This window comes from Rhinopithecus bieti, unplaced genomic scaffold, assembly GCF_001698545.2.
Source record: "Rhinopithecus bieti isolate Rb0 unplaced genomic scaffold, ASM169854v2 scaffold_7884, whole genome shotgun sequence".
Lineage (NCBI taxonomy): Eukaryota > Metazoa > Chordata > Mammalia > Primates > Cercopithecidae > Rhinopithecus > Rhinopithecus bieti.
The window spans coordinates 1,141,039-1,164,191 of NW_016806331.1; the positions used below are offsets into that span (position 1 = coordinate 1,141,039).

Here is a 23,153-nt window from a genome sequence, read left to right on the forward strand (position 1 = left end):
AAGACACTCCTATGGGACCTGATTATATAGGCAGAGGGGGTCGGGTCTGCCGCTGGTCTGGGCCTAGGGGCCGTCCCCATGGGGTCCAGTGATTCCCATGCAACCATCTGGATGGGACCCAGGGCACTGGCCATTCGGCCCACAGGGCCCCAGACATGCGAGAGCCAATGAGGAAGAGAGTGCACGGGCAGAAACCAGAGCTGGGAGGGCAAGTAACGCAGTCTTTATTTACACCACAAGAGTAACACATTGCGTGATGTGGTACAGAATACTGGACTCCAGTGAAGTGGAAAGAAGTTGACCGTCAGAAGAGGATATCATTGGTCAGTGAAAATCCACCCACACAAAACAAGACAAGAATGAGAAAACCAAACACAAAACCTCCAACTCCACTGAGCAAAAGAAAGAACCGTCGGGCACGTCCAGACAATCCAAGAGAAACGGATTAAATTACAGAGGCGAATGGTGGCCACGGCCAGGGCGGAGCTCACGCCGGGCGCGAACAGGCATCAAGTAGGTTACAGTGTCATTACAACTTGGTTTTCTACCACATTCCGTAAGAAGCTCTTGGGTGAGTAAGGTTCAAGCCCCCTTTATAGATAGATAGATAGATAGATAGATAGATAGATAGATAGATAGATAGATTATATATGTTTGTCATTCTCATCAATTGGAAAATAGCGCCTCCACTATGGAGCACACACAGCAAAAAAACCAAACAAACAAAACTGTTCGCTTTCTTTTCTTTCAATAGGAGACTTTTAATCAATGCCAGAGACAAAGTGAGGCCGAGCTAAGAACAAGCTCGGCTTCGTTACAATGAAGAAATGGTTTCCTTTCGATGCAAAGTATAATTTTAAACCACAGTGCTCACACAGTTCACGACTGCTTAAAGTGAAATCTTAGCCATAAATCACCTAAAAGTAATTAAAAAATCAACACAGCTGTGCGGAAAAGGGGACTCTTTCGAGTCCGCCCAGTTCTCAATCAGAATAAACTGTCACAAGGCCAGTGAGGGCGGGCGGTGCTCGCCTGGCCCGTGGAAGGAGATAAAAAGAGACAAACAAAACAAAACAGAACAAAATTCCTCCAAATCAACTCAAGAGAGAGACAGGCAGTCCACTCTGAATTCTGAGTAGTTTCCCTAAAACACTGTTTCCACATAAATACAATAAACTCTATTATTGGTATGTCACAAGTGCTAGATAAACTTTTTTTCTTAATATGACAAATGTTTAAGTAGTCCTTTTATTTTCTTACAATAAAAGTACAATTTCTTAAGAATAAGTTCAATAAGACGCAAACTTCCCCCCCATCTCCTTCAAGGTTTTGTTTTACAGAAAATTTCCATCTTTTGTATCTGCAAATGTCATGAGAGGGGAACAAAAAGGCATTTTTCTTCTTCCCCAAAGCTGCCGAGTTTGGCGTGCAAAAATCTGTATACAATATAAAGACATGCCGGTCGTACAGTCCATGCAACCTCCAGGTGTAGGAAACTTAAAAAAATATATTCATATATATTTATATCTATATATTTATATATGTATCAATGCCCATAAAACATGTGGGCCCAAAGTCTACAAAAAGAAGAATGGAATGAGCACATGGCTGTGACCAGTAAAGAAGGAATGTTCTGATCAAAAAGAAAAACAACAAAGTCCGTTGCTAGTGCTGCAAAAATCAAACTTGCTGTGTCAGACCGTTACGAAATGGTCCTTCCCCTTGCAAACAGATTTTCAAAAGAAGTAAAGAAAAACTGAAACACCTTGACAAAGTGGCCCTCCAGAACCGGAGCCCTGGGACGCTGGGGAGGGGCGGCCAGTCCCAGCGGGCCACGGCCTCCGGGACAGCCGCCTGCTGGTGGGGCATGGGCACGCTGCAGCACGGCAGGAAGCCGCGAGGGCAGGGCAGACGCCAAGAGGCCCAGTGGCGTCATTGGGGTTTCCCTCAAAGGGATATAAAGTGCTCGCTTGCTGACTCCCAGCCAGTGCCCCCAAGGCCTTTGCAAAGGAAGAAAAAGGCTAAAGGTCCAAGGACCCACAGGGAGAGCACATGAAAAAACCCTCCCTGATGTGGTCCTGCCTGCAGATGCCGAGGCAGATCCTCCGCCATCTGCCCGGACACTTGCTGTGGAGAAGGGCCAAGTGTGTCTTCGAAGAAAAGGCTACACAGTAATGCTCTCAGCACATTTGTGAAGCTGGAGTGAGCTGACAGATGAAACGTGCCTCCCCCTGCCAGGTCTTTGCACAGAGGATGTCTCCATTTAAATGAGATTAGAATTTAGTCCCCCCAGTGATAACCTGGCCACTAAGCAGTCCATGTTATCCCATCATCTGCTTAAAAAAAAAAAAGTGAGATGATGCATTCTTCCCCATAAGTCATGGTGGGGTGAGAGGGCAGGTGGTAGGATCCCCAGAGGGCTGTGCAGAGAATGAGGCCAAGGAGGCCAGAAGAGCCGGCTAGCTGGGCCCTGCCACTGCTCTGTGCCATGAATGGGGAATGGACCAGCTCCTCTTGCCAATCTGGGCTTCAGAGCAAAGAGTGACCACTAGGGAGGGGAAAGTCAAACAAGTCCCAAGACCGTTCTGCCTGCTCTCAAACCACTGTCTCAGAGCTGACGGTCAGCAGCCCAATGACCAAGTGAATCCAAGAATCTGCACTCATTTGGTCAAAAGTTTGAGTTAATTTCAGAAGCTACCCTGTAAACTTTACCAAACTCCGAAACTCGGCTCTGGGTCCCTCCTGAGCACGGCGTGTCTGAACTTCTGCCCACAAGTCTGAACCCGATACACTTTGGAATGAAACTGGTGGCTTCATGTGCTGGAAAATAAGTTACCAGTAAAACGTGACTGTCAGTTACTGTTGAAGAGAAAAAGAGTAAAGACTGGCTGTCCTGGCCAGGAAGTCACACCCTCCCTGCAGGTTCACCAGGCAACAAGGGTCCCTGGGTTCCTTCCAGCCACAGGCTCCCAAATCCAGGGCTGGCCATGTGGCTGCAGTGGAAAAACCCAAATGGGTAAAGAGCCCCACGTGTGCCCCATGCATTGCTGACATGCTTAAAAGGTCTTTGGAAAACTGAAGTTAGAATTCTATCATGACGATGTGGTCAGAGAAGTTGAAACATGAGTTTCATTAATGCTGACTGCCCCCGGCATCTGGCAAGCCTCCCAGGGTGGCCGGGCATCCTAAGCGACCCTCCCTGCCCTTGCCACAGAGGGGAAAAATACACCACCCCTCGTACTACTACTAGTGTTGAAGGTGAAAAAGAACCCCTGGGCTTCTTTATGCAGCTCCTAGGACAGACTAGGAAAGACACAATCATTGGTGTCACTCCAAAAAGACCTACGGTCCTTCCTCTCACTTTCTGAAAATAAACTCTGATGGCAACAATTCCATATGCTGCAGAAAACTCATTGTACAAAAATAAAACAAAATAATTAAAACCTTTGAAAGTTAAAAAAATGTACAAGCAAGAATTCAGAAAGGAAAAGATTTAGACATTATTACCATTCAGAAAATTGCTAAATGGTGAGGAAAATGTAAAATTCATAAAACAATGCTTATTCAGGATCTTTTGTGAAAATTCATACAAAATCAACAGCAAATTTATACTCTTTGCTATAAAAACTCATTAGGTACATATGTGCATGAAGGCTTGGAGACGGGAGGGGTTCTGTTAGAAAATAATTAAAATGAAAGTACAAACTTGTAGGGTAGTTGCCCAGTGGCGAATGTGTTGGCGATCTGAAATCGAGCCAATCTGGAGCTTGAAAATACATGAATTTCAATCAGGATCCCTTTCCATAAGCACCTTGAGAGCAAATTCACAAGCCATCCATTTGCAGGGACCTCAGCAATCTGCATTCATTTTATATATATATATACTTTTTCTATAAATGCATTATAAATATTTTATCAAGATTTCATAAGAATCAAGTTTCTTAGCTTGGAATACATTGGAATATATATTATACATATATATATTTATTTATACCTAAAATTTAAGCAATACTTCATGCTACTTGCTTTTAATAAAAAGCATTCCGATCGTAACACTGCAAGTGTGCCTACCACATGCTTCACGACCAGATGGAGATGTTCAATCGTTATGTGACGTGTGAGAAGAGAACACTTTGGATTCGTTTAAAATTTGTTGGACTTCAAAACCTCCAACGGGATTTGCCACTTTTTTGGAACTACCTCCATTTTTCTTAAACAGCAATAAAGCAAAACAGGGACCACCGGGCTGCAGTCCCTGGCCCCGGAGATGACGGCTGGTGCCCGTGCTTGGGGCGTCAGGCCAGCTCGCGGTGCCAGCACTGCCAGACTCGGCTGGCCACAGGAAACTGTCCCACCAATTCCTGCTGTTTGTTTTTTCTTAAGGCATTGTTCCTCAGACTTCAGAAAACCCAGCCACAAAAATCCACCAGAGCAATAAAAAAAAGGCACAAACTCGCATCTTCCGATGGCTTTGAGAAACTCAAGCCAGCTCCCCCAGGCTCACATTCCTGTTTCTGTCCAGTTTTGTTTTCTTTAAAGGTCACTCCATCCCCCCCCGGCCGGGTGCAGATCCCCCACCGCACACCGCTATGGTTCACAGAGGCAGGCCACAGCCGTAGAAAACGTCCTCTTTAAAAAAAAATAAGCTACAAGATGAGTCGAGTGGTTTACACAGAGACTGTGGAGTTGTGGGTAATAATCAAACTTTAAGCACCAGTTTTAATCAAGTTTGTTTTGTATTATTAGATCTTTGATACTCGTTTTCTGTGCCTCGTGTCAACTGAATTCGGCAGCTCGGCCGCCTGTCGCCACAGGCTTCCGTCCTCCACGGCGCCTCGCGGGCCCCACCAGAGTGTGCTTGGCTTGCGCGTGTCTGTGTGTCTGCGCGTCGCCGGCGTCTGTCCCGTGTTCCCTGTGAGGCTGCCACGCCCAGGTGTGCATGTGCGTCTTGAGACCTGTGGGCCTGGGTGGCAGAAAGGCTTCCCGTGGCTGTTGTATGCCAGGTGTCCCTGGATGCTCCAAGAGAGCCCCACGGTGGGACGCAGGCGTGACACGGGAAAGTTTCTTGGCTGAGCTTCAAGACAGAGACAGACAGACAAGAGAACAGCAGCTTCGAGGGAGTGCTACAGGGGCGGCTCCTCTTCCATGGGCTCCTCGTCTGGTCTGTGGATCCCGCAAAAGAAAGAGACAGGGGCGTGGGGCAGGTGGACCACAGAGAGGAGAGAACAGAACGTGGGTTAAAGGCTGTGCGCTGCCCTACCCACCAGCCTACCCAGGCACGGGGGCACCGGGTCCATCTGTTCAGTATCTAACGCTCCTCATGCGTCTCTAAGGGGCTTTGGCCCTAGAAGGAGGGGGCCACGCCGGCCTGTCTCTAGTCTGTTTGGCATGGCACGTGCCATAAAGGTTCTGACCCTGAAGAGAGTGTCCCTGGACATAGTGGGGCTGGGTGAGCCTGTAGGTGGGCAGCAGGGCAGGTGGGCGGCAAGGCAGGTGCTCACCTCTTTTCGGCGGGCTTCACGCCCACGGACAGCGAGGCCATGGCGGTGACCGTCTCGGCTTCTTCGTTCTCGCAAGTCTGAGCCTCGATCAGAGAACGCCCTGCCGTGGAGGTTGCACGCTGCAGGCAGCGCCAGTACTTGCCTGGGGTGGGGTGAGGAAGGTCACTCAGTAACTAAGCAGGATGCACTGTGGCCCGGGAGGGTCCTGCGGGACCCTGAGCCTCAAACGAGATTGATCCCTTATGATTTTAAAAGCACCCGTCTTTGAAGAGACACGAAGCAGAAGACTGTATGGCTATAAACTCGTGAAGACCGAGAATCTCTGGAAATGTTTCCCCATTGTGAGTGGCTCGAGTCCCTCCAGGAGCAGGCCTGCCTAGGACAGCAGACAGAGGCTCCTGTGGGCCTGGCTTTCCACGCTCCTTTCTGCCCTGGGTGGTCAGGAGTGGGGGCTGCCAGCCTGCTGGGTTGAGCCTTCCTATCTCTGGGAGAAGATGAGCTGGTGGATTGTTGCTGGGGCTGAGGGGTCGTCTGCCTGGGCCCTCACAGAGGCTGGGGGTGGAGGGGTCCTGCATCAGGTACAAGCGGGTGTATGTAGAGGGCTGGGCCTGGTCCAGGGTCAGCTTCAGGACTCTGAGGCCAGGACTCCCCCACACAGGGAAATGGAGAGTCAAGCTCTGGACTGCACCTGCTTGTGTAGACAGTCACCCATCTGAGTCATCTCAAAGGCAAGACAAGCTGGGCTTGCGACAATGACAGGGTGTGGGAGGTGCCTCTGAGACAGGCTGTGTGCCACGCCCTTGCACCCAGGACCCACTCCTTGAGGGTCGGTGCCAGAAGGCGGAGGGCCTATATCCTGCCTCTTTGCAGGGCCAAGGGTTCTTTGATCTAAGGACGTGGGCTTCTCTGGTCCAGGGAAGAGGCCGGAGTCCCCAGGGTACAGGTTCATAGCCATGGCTCCCACTGCTAGCTGGGGACCTAGAGCAAGTGGCTTCACACTGAGACTGTCTGGGCCTTGATTCTCTAGACCTACAAAATGGGCTGATGGAACCATCCCAGCAGGCCGGGGAAAATCCAGTGGGAGTTAAATGTGAATCTCTACCAGCTCAAGAAATGTAGCTGAAAGCAAGGCCTCCTGCTGCAGCCCTGGGGAAGCAGCTGGCAGTGGGATGGAGAGGAGCTGGGGGTATAGGGGGATAGGGATGCGGGGCAGTGGGGTCCTGCTCCCAGGAGCGTGTCCCCTGTGAGCACCCGGCCAGGCAACTTACTGTGGATTTCCATGACTTTCTCCATGGAGCGGACAGCGTTTGCATTGGGTCTTTGCTGTAAAACCTTTTCTGGGAGAGGATCAAGCTGGAAGAAAATACATAAGAATATAAAGACTGCCAATATAATCCACACGTGCATTAGATGGGGTGTACCGAGACTGCAACTGTTTCCTGAGCACAGAGTCCCTTGTGGGCTGCATTTGCCCACAGAGTAGAAAAAAATAACTTTAAAAAGTCAAACGTGCTGTGGTATTTATTATATAACTTTTTTGTAAAAGTGGATTTATGTAGGTATTTTTTTAGGGCACTATAAGGTATATTTGTGGGTTCCTACAAGTAGCAGGAAGAAAGATGGTCCCCAGGAGTGGGCTGGCACCAGCACGTGAGCTTGGTATCCGCCATCGATGCCATGGGGTTACGTTAGGGGGAGGGATGCTTGCTTCATCACTTTCCTTTTCCTTGTCTTTTATTAAAAAATAAAAATGTTTGAATATCCCCTGATCTTGGTTTTCTTTCAGGGCAGTGGAAGGTGGGGTTGGGGGAGATGAAATGGAAGAAGAAGTCAGATCTCTCAGAGGGAATCCTTCACACCAAGTTTTTCCCTAAGTACTGGCAGCAGGTAAAAGCAGGGAAGAAGTTTATAGGTAAATGACAGGGCAACAGGGCAAAGCATTTGCAATACAACAATTAAAAATAGTTGACTGGCCAGGCGTGGTGGCTCATGCCTGTAATCCCAGTACTTTGGGAGGCCAAGGCAGGTGGATCACTTGAGGTCAGGAGTTCCAGACCAGCCTGGGCAACGTGGTGAAACTCCGTCTGTACTAAAAATACAAAACTTAGCCAGGTGTGGTGGTGTGCGCCTGTAGTCCCAACTACTCGGGAGGCTGAGGCATGAGAATCCCTTGAATCTGGGAGGCAGAGGCTGCAGTGAGCCGAGATTGTGCCACAGCACTCTTGTCTGGGCAACAGAGTGAGACCCTGTCTCAAAATAAAAATTTAAAAAAAGGTTGATTGAAATAGATTATAAAAATATAGAAATACAACAGTTCAAGAGCCTTTAAATAACTGGAAAAGCCCACAAAACCAGGGAAAACCTGCTGGGTCTGGAACAAAGCTGGACCTGATCCAGGAGGCCAGAGCACCCATGTCCCCAGGTGTCCTGGAGCCAGCCCTGGGCTGTGCAGGCTGGGGCTGGAAAGACCACTGTCAGGAAAGGATGGGTGAGCGAGGACAGACACACAACAACTTGTCCCACAGAGGCCATCGGAAGGAGCGTTTGGGTTTTAACTCTGGCTTCTGGGTAGAGGTGAAAAGACAAAGTAGCCCTGAGAATTTGCCTGGTTCTAGACACTGTGAGTGGACAGCTACTATCGACAGTGTCAGCTCCGCCAGGCCAGGGCGCCAGGCAGAAACCACCGCAGGGCCTCTCTGGAGGTACACATCCCCACAGCAGGCTGCAAATGAGTGCAGCCGGTTAACTTCCAGGAAGCAGGAGTTCCCAAACACAAAAACCCCAAACAACACAGAAGCGAGCCAGCACGAGCCTGGGTCAGCAGAGACGAGTGAGGGTCACAATCCCATTCTCCAGTGAAGGGAAGTGGGCTCCTTGGAGAACGGCTCAGTTCAAGGCTGGGGCAGGGAAAATACAAGGAGAGCCTGGAGCACCTTGTGGAGCTGGGAAATCAGGACATGCCTGAAGGTCAAGGGACGGGTCCATCACAGGACACGCAGGGCCAGTCTGAAAGGTGTCCCAGGGCCAGAGCAGGAACCAGCTGAGCAGCAAAATAAACACCTCGGTATTGAAGCATGACCCAAAGTGTAAGACAGATACCCAGGAGTTCACCGGGATAAGAACAAATAACTAAATAAATACACAGGGAGCAGAGACAAGTCCTTGAGCATTTCAAATAACGCACGTACCTACTCCCCTCTCCAGGAGATGGAGCTTAAGGCCTCCCCAACTCTGTCCCCGAGTGTGCGCTGTGCTGAGTGTGACTTTCTCCCAAAGAATACATTTGGAAAGGCAGTAAAAGTGTAACCCAATGGTGGAAGGACCCAGCAAATATCACTCTCAGCAAATGATCAAGGTCAGTGAGCCGTGTTGGCAGCACATCCGACAGGCAAACGGCATTTTGATTCTGTGATCTTCCTCCCCAAAGCACAGAACCAGGATAAAAAACTCAAGCACAAACTGAGGGACAGCGTGCAAAATCCCTGGCCAGTGCTCCTTGAAAAACCATGGAAGACTGAGACAAAAGACACGATACGATTAAATGTGATGTGTGATCCCGGACAGGACCCTAGAATAGAAAAGGGGCAGTTGCGGTCAAGCTGGTGACATCGAATACACTCTGGAGTTAACAGTCACGGACCAGCATTGGTTTCTAAGTTGTGACGAATGACTCGTATCGAGGTAAGATGTTCGCAGTAGAAGACGTTTTCTGAGGGGGATATGAGGAACTTGTACATGATCTCTACAATGTTTCTGTAAATCTTAAACTATCTAAAAATTCAGTTTATTAAGAATGTTGATTAGATCCTTAAAGACTGCAGTTATTGAAATTATCAGTTATAAATTATAAAAAGTAAATATGCTGAGTATGTATTAAAAATAAATGACATTTCTGTATGATGAAACAACCAGAAATTTATGAACCTAACGTGGAAGATCTGAGACCCAAGCAGGGGGAAAAAATAAAAACCAGAAGTGCACACCTAGTCATATCAGAGTAAAACTGCAGAACATCAAAAGCAAGAAGAAAATTATAAAAGCTGCTAGAGAAAACAGAATCTTCAAAGGAGTAGCCATTAGCCACACACCAACTCCCTAACAGCAACGGAGACAAGCAGACAGTGGCTGAAGATCTTCAATGTGTCAAGAGCAAATCCTTGTCAACCCAGAATTGTTTATCCAGTGAAACTATCATCCAAGAACAAGGGTGAGATAAAGAACTTCCTCCTCACAAGCATGAGCTGGGGAAGTTGACCACATGAGTGTTTTCCCAAGGGACACGCTAGTGGCTGTATTACACTTAAGGCTGTATGAAAATAATCCTCGAAGACAGTGTGAGAAATGAGAAGGAAAGATGAGCCAAGAAAATGATGTAACTGCAGGAGAGGGAGCCTGGATGAAGAGGATGACACAGAGCAATAATAATGGTGTCTTATCAGTGAAATCAAACAAAAGAAAGCAGGAAATGAAATACCATCAGTGATATAACCTGGGATGGGCCACTGGAGCTAGGGCTGCCGGATTTAGTAAAACAAAAACAAACAAAACCACTCACGGCCCTGGTTCAATTTCCATGTCTGATAAACAAGTAGTTTTGCAGTGGAAGGAGATCCACCTGGGTGCTCTGTGTCTACTGTGGCACCGTGGCACCCTAGCACCCTAATCGGGGCTGGCCCAGTCCCGGCTTTGGTTTGCACAGAGGCGGGAGTCAGGATGCTGACTGTGTTGAGAATACATGCTCCAATTGTTGAAAATGATGAATGAAAAACAAGAAAATAGGTTGCATATCTTTGGACTCAGTAGAGGAAAAAATGGAATGCAGGAAACCCTCAATTACCCCAAGAGAAGGTGAGAAAAGAGAAAAAGGAAAGAGCTCCAGGAAATGGGGACAAACAAAGAGTAAAGTAAGATGGTACAAAGGCATCTGAAAAAAGGGATCAAACTAACAGCAAATGACCCACGTTTCCACTTAAAGCACGGACCACTGGACAGGACATGAAAATAACATACTGCCCAGGCTTTTGCTGTTTATAGGAGACACATCTGAAACGTCAGGGGAAGGCTGAAAGTCACACAGGAAAACTGATGCTAGGCAGGCAAACCTGACCGAAAGGCAGCTGGGGTCACAGCTCCAATATCTGGCACAAAAGATGTAAGGGAAAGGCCATTACTGGATACACAGAAGGTTACTGTGATAAAACTTCAATTCACCACAAAAGGGCAAAATGATGTTAAATGTCTGTATTTAGTAAAGCAGCTTTAAAACGTCTAAAAAGGTGTAATGGAAAGAAGACAAGGGAGACTTCGTCATGTCTTTCTCAGATCCAGCAGACAATCGTCAGTCAGGAAAACCAAAACTTGAACAATACAATTAGCAAGCTCTGTTTAATGAACACAAACAGAACTCTGTGAAACAGACGGAGAAGACACATTATCCCAAACACATGTGGAATGTCTCCGTAGGCTGACCACGCACTGGCCCGTAAAGCAAGTCTCCACAAAAAAGTAAATGCCAACCACACTTCCTTTTCTTACCACAGTGCAATTTGTTAGAAATTGATAGCAAAAAGAGAACCATGAGTCCTTATGTTTGGAAATTAGAAAACATCAACTCATGGCTCAAAGAAGAACTCATAATAGAAATCAGGAAATGCTGAGAACTAAAAACTAATGAAAAGCGCTACCTATCATGACGTGAGAAGTGGCTGAATGCCATGCTGGAGCCATTTACAGCCCTAACTGCACATATCAGGAAAGACTGAAACTAAATATTCAGTGTAAGAAGTTAGCAAGAGAACACAGTGGTCCTAAAACAAGAAGTAAAGAAAATAGACGGCAAAGCAGACAAATAAATTCTGAGAAGAAAAAAGGATGCTGCAGCTGAAAATGGATTCGCGGAAGTGCCTGATTGAACTGACAAGCTCCGTATCCGGCAGGACTGACGGAGGAAACCCAAGTTCGGGGGCACACAGGGACGACCCCAGGGATGAAAGGGGGCCCCGGCTGCAGGTAGAGCAGAGATGTAAAAGGCAGGAAACTGGGGACACTTAACTCTTGCCAAGAAATCTGAAGAAATTTTGGTTGAAATGGAGACATTTCTGGTAAAATGTAATTTCTCAAAATTAAGAAGGAATAGGAAACTTACATGGACCTATTAAAGTCACTGAATCTGTAATTTAAAATTTTCACCCAAAGTAAACCTGTGGCCTAGGAGAGTCTTCCCAGTCAAGGAACAGATTACTCTGATCCTACCTCCACTCCTCCAGAGGACAGGGAGGAGAACACTCGTACAGACCCAGCTATCACCCACCTGTCTGGAGGACAGTTCTCCGGGAGGCCTTGGACTCACCCACCAGCCTGCAGGACAGTTCTCCAGAGGGCCTTGGACTCAACCACTAGCCTGTGGGACAGTTCTCCGGGGGGCCTTGGATTCAACCACCTGCCTGCAGGACAGTTCTCCGGGGAGCCTTGGACCCACCCACCAGCCTGCAGGACAGTTCTCCAGGGGGCCTTGGACCCACCCACCAGCCTGCAGGACAGCTCTCCAGAGGGCCTTGGACCCACCCAGGTCCCTCACACTCATAGTTCTCGAGAGTGACTGTGGACTGTGCTGGGGAACACAGCCTGAGATGCGGAGGACACGGGCCGGCCAGCCTGGCTCTGTCTCAGTCCTCCACCAGTGGAAACAGGCCACCCTTCAGTGCTTCAGCTCAGTGTGTCACACGGCACTCGGGGTACAAAATTCAGGACAGGCTGTTTCCTAGAGGAGCGTGCAGACAGGACTCCATCCACTGGGGCATTTTCCAAGCCTTGGGGGACCGGCTCACGGTGCCCTGGTCTTCTGCCATCATCTGCTGCCTGTCTGTAAGCAGTAAATCCGCTGCACAGAACGTGTGTGTGGGTGTTCTGTCCCCCTGGACTCAGAAAAGCTGGTCACCAATGTGCGGAGAACCTGCTTCACACCACCGCTCCCTCCCTCCCTCTCTCCTTCCCTCTCTCTGTCCATCTGTCTAATTCACCCCACTGGGAACAAATAGGGAAAAAATCCAATAGAAAAACAGGCAAAAGACATGAACTTCACAAGAAGGGAGAGCCCAAGTGGCCAATAGGCAGATGCCGGGCTGCCCAGCTGTGGTGGTCATGAGGGACCTGGAGCCCTGCAGGGGGGCCCGTTTTACCCCCGTCCAGCTGGCAAAGGTCAAGGGCAACAATGCCAAGTGCTGCTGAGGTCTGGTCACGCCACTGCTGAAGGCAGTTTCAACCCTTAAAAAGCCTCTTCATGTTATCTCCTAAAGGTGAACAAACACATCCTGGGCCCGTCACTTCCCCTCCTGGACATTTACCGGAGACATGGTCACTTAAGTGTCCTGGGGACTTGCCCGGAAGCTCAGCACAACTCTATCATAAGCAAAGCTGGAGCAGCCCACACCTGCCCCGGTCCGGGCCGTGCGGCATGCACGCAGGCTCCTTTACAGAGGGGGGGCCCCAAGGAAGGAGGAGCGTTGAGATGTCCCTCATATCCCAACGCCCAGGTAATGGGGCCCAGAGGGACGGCCCCGCTGCATGTGGCCACAGCTCCTTGAACTCTGAAGGCCACAAGGCTGGGCTCCGCCTTGCTGAAAGTTGGCCAGGAAGGCTTAGGCAGCCCAGATGGAAAGAGGAGCAAGCCGGACACATGATGTGGATCCTGTGTGTGCCACACGTGGCTGCGCGCAGATAAAACGTTTGCTGTTGGCATGGGGGGAGTGTGAGTGTGTGTGTGAGCATTCATGTGTATGAATGTGCGTGTGTGGCAGCCTGTGGGGTAAGAGTGCACGTGTGTGGTGTGAGACTGCGTGTAGTTCCTGTGTGTGCACGTGTGAGACTGTGTTGTGTGCATTTACGAGGGTATGAGTGTGCAGATATGTGAGACTGTGGTGCTTGTGTGGGTGTGCCTATGTGTGGTTTGTGCATATACAAGAGGGCATGCGTGTGTGGTGCATGTGGTGTGAGACTGTGGTGCCTGTGTGTGCATGTGTCGGGTGTGTGCATGCACAAGAGGGTGTGTATGTCGTGTGTGTGCACGTGTGACTGTAGTGCTTGTGTGGGTGTGCATGTGTGGTGGGCATGTGTGCGAAGATGCGCGTGTGGTGTGTGCACGTGAGACTGTGTGGTACCTGTGTGTGTGCACATGTGAGACTGGCATCTGTGTGGGTATGCATATGTGTGTATGTGTGCATGAGAGGGTGTGCGTGTGTGGTGTGTGCACATGAGACTGTGTGGTGCCTGTGGGTGTGCATATGTGCGGTGTGTGTGTGCACAAGAGGGAGTGCGTGTGGTGTGTGCATGTGTGACTGTGGTGCTTGTGTGGTGTGCGTGTGAGGATGTGTGTGTGGTGCGTGAGACTGTGGTACGTGTGTGTGCGCATGTGTGGTGTGTGTGTACAAGAGGGTGCCCATGTGGGGTGTGAGTGTGATGAGGAGGAGTGGCTGGAGGCAGCAGGCAGATCTCAGGTGGATCCAACTCAGTCCCTCACATATACTGGGTTTTTGTTACTGTTCGAGCTGCTTCAGGTCCACACCTTTCACAAAGCATCAGGACATAACTAATGAGCTAACCTCTGGGGGAAAACCTTTTCCACACAACACCCCCTCCTGCTCCACGAACGTCCTCCACGAATCCTGGAGTGGGTTAAATGAGATGGTGGCATTTTAACCCTGAAATCCCCATGACTAAAGTAGAAAATTGGCCCAAGCAAAAACCTGCCTGGGGCATGGTCTCAGACAGGAGAGATGGTCCTTCCCCAACCTCCCGGGGGCACGGGCCTGGGCCACACAGATCCCCGTGGCCGTCGGGTGCAGGGTCTTCGATGGAAGTTGGCTGGAGGCCCGACTCGGTGCTGCGCCCACACGACTCCATGGCCCGTCTACACTGCAACATGCGACACTCGTAGGGACTTTTCACTATCCGTGGTCACTGGCGGTTGCAGAAAACTGAACATGGAAACTATTAAATAAAATGGTTGCTGGGAGCAGCACCGGCCTCCAGATGTGCGCGCTGAAGACAGAGGGGTCACTCTGATAGGGAGCAGGGACACCGAGGCCCCTCTGCGCTTCCTGTCCTGCACACCCTATAACTCAGCCACTTCTGCTGCAGCAGCATCCCTGCAGGCCACTGCCGTCACAGCTGGCGGCCCCGCCTGTGTGTGCCAGATTGCCCGGCACACTGTATATCAACCTTCATCAAAGGCCGCCGGGCAGAGGAGCGGGGCCTGGGCCAACTCTTGTGCATTAAAGAGACTTTTAAAGAGACCTTGATAAAATGAGTGCTTCCTGCTTTCTGATGTGTTTAAGTAAAAGAATATTTTCTTGTTAGAAGACCAAACGCGCATCAGGAAGCAAGAACAGGCCGTGGCTGAAAGCGAAGTTCCCTATTGTTATTTAAAATAACTAGCCAGAAGCACCATAAGGCTTCGGGATGGTAGAATATATACGTCAGTTGCCTTTTAACTGGAGCAAAAAGGGGGAAAAGACTGTTTAATGTGAAGAAAGCATCTGTAAAGTGCTTTGGACGTTTTAAACAGCAGCCTGGTATTTTATCCAGCCTGTCGCTGGCCAGCTTGCCCGCTGCAGGGATGCCACCTGGATCTTTGATCTACTTGTGATTTATGTTAATGTGAACACCATCCCTGACCAGCAAAGGCAGCCAGGAGAAGGAAGGGCATGTCCTGGTACCTGCAGCCACTGCCCATGTCCCCTCTTGGCACCCCTCTGGCTGGCACTCTGATGGCCTAGGCTGCAGGTCCCATGGGGTTCCCTTTGGCTATGCAAGGTCCTGAGCCTCCCCCTCAAGGCCCTGCCCTTGGCCATCGCCTGCTGTCGCTCCCCTGGCTAAGTCTTGTGCACTTGGGGTTTGGCACCCAGGGGGTCTCACATTCGCCAGGTCTGCTGTGCCCGGGGTCACGCACCCAGGGGTCTTGCTCTGTAGTGGGTCATGGTACCGTTCCCATCCTCCCAGGCCAGGCCGTGGTCCTGCAGTCTTTAAGGCAGCACTGTCAGCTGTCAGTGGAGCTGTGCAAGGGGACATATGTGCCCACCCCTCAGAAGATCCAGGGGTTTCAGTGGGGCCCAAGAGACCACCTCAGGCCCGGACCCTTTGCCTCGTGCTCTTGGTTTGGCCAGTCCAGCCTCCCCCACGCCCTCTGTGAGAGCCCAACTGTCCTCCCGTGAGGTGCCTGAACCTCTGGGCTCTCACTGACCCCCAAGGTCACCCTGCCCTTGGCATCCTCTACTTCCTCAAGCCACCGAACCTTCCTCCTGTCTGGGAGACTGCTGGCCAGTGCTCACTTCCCTGACCACCAGCTTCCTGGCTTCCCAAGTCTGGGTCCAGGCCCCGTGGCAGCCTTTGGGTGAGCCAAGGCTCAGCGCTGCCAGTCCTGGCCCTCCCTCGGTGGCTTCATATGGTCACTGGGGCAAGGCACTGAGCCTCGCCAATAATCTGCAGGCCTCACCCACGGCCCTTAGATCAGGAGTCACTGCAGAGAGACAGCGCCTTGCAGGTTCTAAGGACACTGCCCCTCTCTCTCGGATGGACCCTCCAAGGCAAGGGCTGGAGGAACACACAGCTGACGCGCACCGCCCTGGCTTCCCCAGTCCGGAAAGGCCCCCTTGCTGGGCCGGGCAGTTTCTGTCACCTGGAGATATTTCTGGTGTGCTTGGCCTTTAGGCCTGTGACTGAATGAGACCTTTCCTGGAAAATAAAGCAGGTTTGTCTCAGAGCGAATCTTTCAAAATTTAGGATTACAAAACTGGCCTTTCTGGGAAAGCCACGGCTGCAGGCCTGCTGAGGGGGGCGGGAGGGGCCCGGAGGATGCCCTGTGCTGCCCCCCGCTTCTGATGCAGGGGGAGACCCCTGACTGGGGAGGCCCTGACTGGAGGTAGGACTTGCAGCCCCAGGTCCCCTCTGCACTGTCTCTGATGCTGCCCCTCACACTGGCCCCAACAGAAGGGGAGGGAGGAAGGTTCTGGTGCTGCGGCGGCCTGGGGCCCTAGGAAGGTGGGGGTCTTGACTGCTCACAGTAAGACCCTGCTCTCACGAGCAGACCCAGGTCAGAAACGCGCGGCTTCCTCTGCTAAAGCGGCCCCCAGTAAGCAGCAAGCTACCAGTCGTTGGGAAAGCAACCTGCTTCCCAGGGACAGAGGGCAGAGGTTGTGGAGGTGGGAACTGGCTGTGACCAGTGGGGTTCCTCTCATAATGGGGTTTGCACTGGGGAAGAAGACCCCTTTTTGTTCTAACGCTCACGAGAATGCCAGTACCCATACCCACGTGTATGAGGCGTCCTCTGCAAGGTGCCCTGTGTGCTGGCCACCTCGAGGCCCAGTGCACACGCTGAGGCCACCCACAGACAGTGGGCCAGAGAGCAGACCCTGCCTCTGCATTTTCCAGAACAAGGTGAACGATGCCTGCACACCAGACCCCGCGAGAGCTGTGCTTAACTACAGGGGACGGTGGCCACCTGTGCGACCTGACATTTCCCCACCGCTTGTGACCTTGAGTGCCCCTGGGTGCTGCCCCTAGCTGCACGGCACCTGGATCGTCCTGGAGTGAGCAGGGCCAGCTTTCCATCGGGGAGGCTTGCACAGAGTGTCCTGGGAAGGCTGCAGTCCCTGCTGTCCCTCTGTCCCCCCCCCACCCCACAATGCCAGGCTAGCGCACCTGTCAGTAGGAGCCATCAGACACCAGAGCCCAGGGTGCAGGGCACCTGTGACTGTGTGACCGCCCATCTGATGAACAGAGGGCCTGGGACCAGCACCTCGGTCTGGAGCACCCACGGGCAGGCAAAAGCCAGCACTGACCCAAGGGCGTCTGAGCTGCTGCCGCCCCACTGGTTCCCCAAGCAGAAGGGGCAGGGGAGATCTTTTTATAAGACAGGTGAGGTCGGATGGCAGAGTGCTGCCTTTTCCTTGAGCTGAAAATGAGGATGCTGCTTCCAGAGAAGCCCCTAGAGTGGGGCTGAGCATCCAATGGGGGTGAAAACCACTGAGCACCAGGACACCCCCACTAAGTGCCCTGTCACCCCGACTCTTCTGAGACTGTCCTCAGGACTGCCGGGCTGGGGACAGCAGTCCCAGAGGGCACGGGAGGCAGACTCCCACCAGGCCCCCCAGCAAGGCCTCTGCATCTGGTGTGCTGGAGCCTCCGCACTGCCCTGCTCTCCACTTCCTGTGGTCAAGTGACGCAGACACATGTCCCCCGAGTCCTCCACACTTTGGGCGGCTGTTCTCAGGACCTGCACTGGAGCGGGGAGGCCCGGGCCCCAACATCACGCGGGAACGGAACGCCGCAGGCGGTGCTCTCACCCCGAGCCCCTGAGCAGGGAGGCCTGGGCCCCAACATCACGCGGGAGTGGAACGCTGCAGGCGGTGCTCTCACCCCGAGCCCCTCCTGGAACGTTCTTTGTCTCTGCCCAGGCCTCGGAAGCCTGGCTGTACAGACCACAGCGTCTCTGCCTCCCTCCAGCAGTGTTGGTAAGGACACAGCAGGGAGCCATGTTCCTGGGGGCTCAGAGCAGCAGATAGGCCTGTTGGGCAGAAGAGCCCCAGGCCGCCTCGGGGCCACTGATCGAAACCCACATGAGGATTCCCTAGAGAAGCTGACTGTCCACAGAGGACATGAAGAGAGAAACAGAAAACCTCTGGTCACAACGTACTCCATGTAAAGGACAGAGGGACCCTGAACTGGAAGGGTGCAGCTGCACTGCAGAGGACCCTGAGCCATCTTCTCACGACAAAAGGGCTCCTTCCAGTCCTGCCCCACCCACCTCGTCCAGCCATCATCACAGTTCTGCCACATTTAGAGCTACGCAGGGGTGGGGGCAGGTGCAAGGCGGAGCGGCGGCACCCACATGCTCAGAGACCCACTGGCTCTCACACTCTGGGGCTGTCGGGCAGCCAGGCCACAACCCCAAGCCTGTCAGTGTGGAGTGTCCCGTGGGGTCTCTGGGGTCTTCGTACCTCATTTCCCAGCAAGGCAGAAACACATGCTTCGGAGGCGTCGCAAATGGCGGTCAGGTCGTGGCCTCCCTCGAGGGCCAGGACAATCCGGCCGCCAGCCAGGCCCATCAGCTGCTTCGTCAGGTACCCAAAGCCTGCAGCGGGAAACGGGAGACTGCGGTGTGAACAGGGGAGGGCCGCGGCCAGTGCAGCCCAGAAACGCATCTCACGGCATTGTAAGAAGACTGGGGGCGGGGGTGGCGAGATACACGGCCGGGCCGGGTTTGGTTTAATAAATTTGCTGAGGAGTTTCGGCTTTGGATTTCCTCTTTGATCTGTTTGAGAATACGAATTACGGCTTCAATGCTTTGATTTGTAATCAGCAAATCATCTGCTCTAGGGGACGAGGGCAGCCAGCCCCACCCAGAGGCCGCAGGCCACCTGCCCTTTGGCCCCCTCAGAGGGGCTATGGCCATGCTCTTGTGGCCACGGCCCAGCGGGCTCTGGTTATCTGACATGCTCTGAACATGTATGTGTACACATGTGCACAGGCTGCATGTCCTCCTGAAGGGTTTTCCCACGTCCAGGTCTGAGCGTCTGGCTTTGATCAGAAGCCACAGTCCCGCCACTGCACCCACATCACTCACCCTGGGAGGGAATGCCTGCTGGATGAGGGTAATCACCACCCTCAGCCAGGCCAGGCTGGTGCTGATTAGAGAGCCGGGAACCACGCGCTGCTGATTAGTGGCCCTGATCATGGGCTGGCGAGGCTGTAACTTCCCAAAGCCTCGGTTCATCCCATCTGATGGGAACAGTGACAGGGGCTTCGAGGCAGCTGTGCGGAATGAGGAGGAAGCTAAGGATGTGGTGGCCGCGGTGCTCCGGGCCGGGTGCTGTGGGGCGTTGGGCACAGTGGAAGCTCTTTGCCCTCCATCTGGTCACTTTGCTGGCCACTAGGCTGCACAGCCTGGGGGCAGGTGGATTGTGTGAGGCCCCACAGAAGCCTGGCCACCAAGGGGCGCCTCAGGTCTCCTGGGTGAGCCACACCCTCGCCATGCAAGGACCTGAGAGATGGGCCCCTCCTTGGCCGCCTGTGCCAATAGGAGTGGGGAGGGCCGCACACTATGGACACCGGGCCCTTGAGGGCGTCACCAGGGCTAGGACCAAGGCTCCAGGAAGCTTGGGCCTCAGGAGGCTCTCCAGGCTCCTCAGGGACTCCAGGGTGGGGGAGGTGGCCAGTCCTTTGTATGTGCCAAGCGCTGATGCCAGGAGGTTTTCATCTCCTTGTGAGTTACTGAGGCACAGTGGGAGCACCGCTAGGCAGTCCCTCCTCCCGTCCTGACAGCATGCCCCCTAACGCTGATTCCGAGAGGACCCCCACATCCTAGGTTTCCTCATCCAACTCTGAACTTGGCTGTGCTCCCAGGAACTTCCCTTTACGGTTCCAAGGAGCGCTGCCTGCCAGAGAAGCAGCACAGGGCGCATCTCAGCTCTCGGTGGGACCAGAACCTGCCCCTGGAGGTGGCTTGCAGGTTCCTGGGCACCTGCATCCCAGAGAGGGAGCCTCGTGTGCCCTAGGCCCCTCCTGGGCAAAGAATGCCTGAGGTGCCTGGGTCTGAGCTCCCGCTGCCCACTCTGAGTTCTCTGGAGCCTTCCAAATGGACTGGTTCCCAGTATGGTCAGGACCTTGGTCATTAGTAAAAAGGTGCCTTTCCTTCTCTCGTTATTGAAAAGGAGACCCGACATGTGGAACACAGCGGATCATGGACATGAGCAGAGCCGGCTCCTCGGTCATGCGCAGAACCACTTACATCTGGCAGAGAGGTTGTAGCCCCCGAGAGGTGTGGGGTGGCCCTCCACGGCGTCGAAGCCCGATGACACCAACACCACGTCCGGGGCAAACTCGCTGGCGATCGGCATGACCACCGTTCTGCAAAGGGCAGGAGAAGGCATTACTGGGTCAGCTGAGAGAAGGATGGGACAGTCACAAAACCCCAAGGTTCCCTCTGGCACTGATCATGCCTGCCCCGCACCCCCTCGGCCATTGGCGGCCTGAGGGCTCCACATAGCAGGCTGGAATCTGGCGACCCACGCTTAATTAGAAGGGAATCAACCTGCGTGTGACCCAGGCTCATTTCACACACATCTCACAATGCAAGCCAACAAGCCCCACTAGACTTGCTCGGTGAGAGTGAGAACATCGCTGTTTCTTGATATGCTGTTTTCTGCATATTTCTGTAACCCCCATGGCACAAGCTGCATTAACCTGGGGGAGTGAAGCCAGCTCCCTGTCCTACCAACACCCCTCCCTGGTCCTGCCCCGTCCTCTCTGCCCAGTCCTCCCAGGCCAGGTCCTCCCTGCCCATCCTCTCTTCTGAGACAGGGTTAGCTCCACTCGCCCCATCAGGCTGCCCTTGCTGCTACAATGCACTTTCCACAGCTCCCACTGAAGAAATGTGCAGTCACCCACTGCCCCCAGTGCTGGGACTGTGTGTGGCCAAAAGGGCCGAGAGCCCTTGCCAGCCCTGCTTGGGGAGCCCACGTGTTCCTTAGTCACCCTAGAACACCAACACACACAGGTGTAAGGGGAATTACAACGCAATTAAGATGCTTAAGAATCTTTAAAGGGAAAACTGATGACAAATGTAAGAGAACTCACTGGAAAAGACAGAACCACTGAGAAATTCTTTAAGTTATATTAGGGAAATAAGGAAAATATTCTATTTGGAAAGGGGAAAAAGCACTCCTTAACACAAAAGAACTTATCAGTCCATCGTCTACTGATCTTATCAGCATTTGCTATGAATCCATGCGTGTGCTATGAATGCATGCGTGTGCTATGAATGCATGCATGTGCCATGAATGCATGCGTGTGCCATGAATGCATGCATGTGCTATGAATCTGTGTGTGCTATGAATGCATGCATATGCTATGAATGCGTGCATGTGCTACGAGTGCGTGTGTGTGCTATGGATCCATGTGTGTGCTATGAATGCATGCGTGTGCTATCAGTGTGTGGGGAAGTTCAGCAGTTTCATGTCTCATTTGGGCTGCCGCCTTCGATTCTGAGTTAATAATCACCGCTGACTTTCAGAGTCTCCTGCACTCCCTCTGTGGGTGAGGGGAGCAGAAATATGGCCTCCCTTTCGGGGGACAGCAAGGACCCCATGAGAAAGGTGGTCTGGTGTCTTCCTGCAATGGTCCAGGTGCAAGGGTCCTGTGCAGGTGAGGACAGTGGAACAAAAGTGGAGCCTTTAAAAGGGGACTTCAAAAGTTTGTGGAAAATTGAATTAAAAGACAAAAAACATAAACTTTATTTCTCAACTTAAGCTCCATCAAGTCCAAGACACTTTTGTAATGGTGACAGCAGCCATTTAGTTCCTCCCGAAAGGACTGAGGTCCTGGGAATCTGGGAATTTAACCATGTCAATGCAGCCTTTTTTTTTTTACATTAAATGAAGAAAATAAGTGCCCTTTACAGATTTTTCTAAGATTAGGAAACAAGAAGCCAGAAGGAGCCAATTCAGGACTGGAAGGTGGATGCCTAACAGTTTCTCTTCAAAGCTCTTGCAAAGGTTTCCTAGTTTAATGAGGAGTGAGCAGAAGCACTGTTGTGGAGAAGGACTCTTGGTGGCAGGGAAGGGTGGGGTGCTGGGCATGGTGGCTCACGCCAGTAATCCCAGCACTTTGGGAGGCTGAGATGGGTGGATCATCTGAGGTCAGGAGTTTGGAGACCAGTTTGGCCAACATGGTGAAACCCCATCTCTACTAAAAATACAAAAATTAGCCGAGTGTGGTGGTGTGCGCCTATAGTCCCAGCTACTCAGGAGGCTGAGGCGAGAGAATCGCTTGAACCCCGGAGGCAGAGGTTGCAGTGAGTTGAGATCGTGCCATTATACTCCAGCCTGGGTGATAAGAACGAAACTCTACCTCAGGAAAAAAAAAAAAAAAAAAAAAAAAAAAAAAAGGCCTGTCAGGGGAAGCTCTCCCAGTGATTTTCTGCGAAACTGCTGAGGAACTTTCTCAAAACACTCTCAGGATAAGCAGATGTTCTCATTCTTTGGTCCTCCAGAACAGGCACAATGCCTTGGGCATTCCCCAAACCTGCTGTAGTGACCCTTACTCCTGCTTGACCAGCCTGCTTCTACTGTGACTGTGCCACCTCTGGCTCTCGGTAGCCAGTACTGCGGTTGTGCCTTGTCTTCAGGATGGTCCTGGGAAAGCCGTGCTCCATCTCCTGTTATGACTCTCAGGACTCTGAGTCCACTTGCTGAACATTTCCACCAAAAGCTCTGCTCCTGTCGGCAGCTGATCTGGACGTGATGGTTTTGGCGCCCACTGAGTGGAAAGGCTGCTCAACTTCAATTCTCCAGGCGGAGCTGCGTAAGCTGAGCCGGTTGAGACGCCCATGGTGTCAATTGTTGCTCCTGCTGTTAACTGTGGGTCCTCTACAATTAGGGCACCAACAGGATGAATTTTTTCCTCACTAACTGATGTGGATGGTCTGCAGCTGTGGGCTTCGTCTTCCACACCGTTGCATTCCTTTTTAAAATGAGTCGTCCATTTGTAAACCGCTGATTTCTTTAGGGCATTGTCCCCATAAACTTTTCATTAAGTATCAATGATTTCACCATTCTTCCACCCAAGCTTCACTGTAAACCTGCTGTTTGTTCTGGCTTC

The 23,153-nt window shown here is 52.0% G+C and overlaps 1 protein-coding gene across 11 annotated transcripts in view; it reads right to left on the bottom strand.

Moving 5' to 3' along the window:
• Positions 1-201: 201 nt before the first annotated feature.
• HDAC4 (histone deacetylase 4) overlaps positions 202-23,153 on the bottom strand; it is a 356,361-nt gene continuing 333,409 nt past the window's right edge. For all 11 annotated transcript variants that reach the window (XM_017875573.1, XM_017875571.1, XM_017875572.1 and 8 more), the window contains 5 exons: positions 20,284-20,402; positions 18,494-18,627; positions 6,770-6,854; positions 5,502-5,643; positions 202-5,163 (listed from right to left, as the gene is read on the bottom strand). In XM_017875573.1, coding sequence (XP_017731062.1) covers positions 5,124-5,163; positions 5,502-5,643; positions 6,770-6,854; positions 18,494-18,627; positions 20,284-20,402 — 520 coding nt within the window. In that variant the 3' untranslated portion in view covers positions 202-5,123. The remainder of the gene's footprint in view (positions 5,164-5,501; positions 5,644-6,769; positions 6,855-18,493; positions 18,628-20,283; positions 20,403-23,153) is intronic.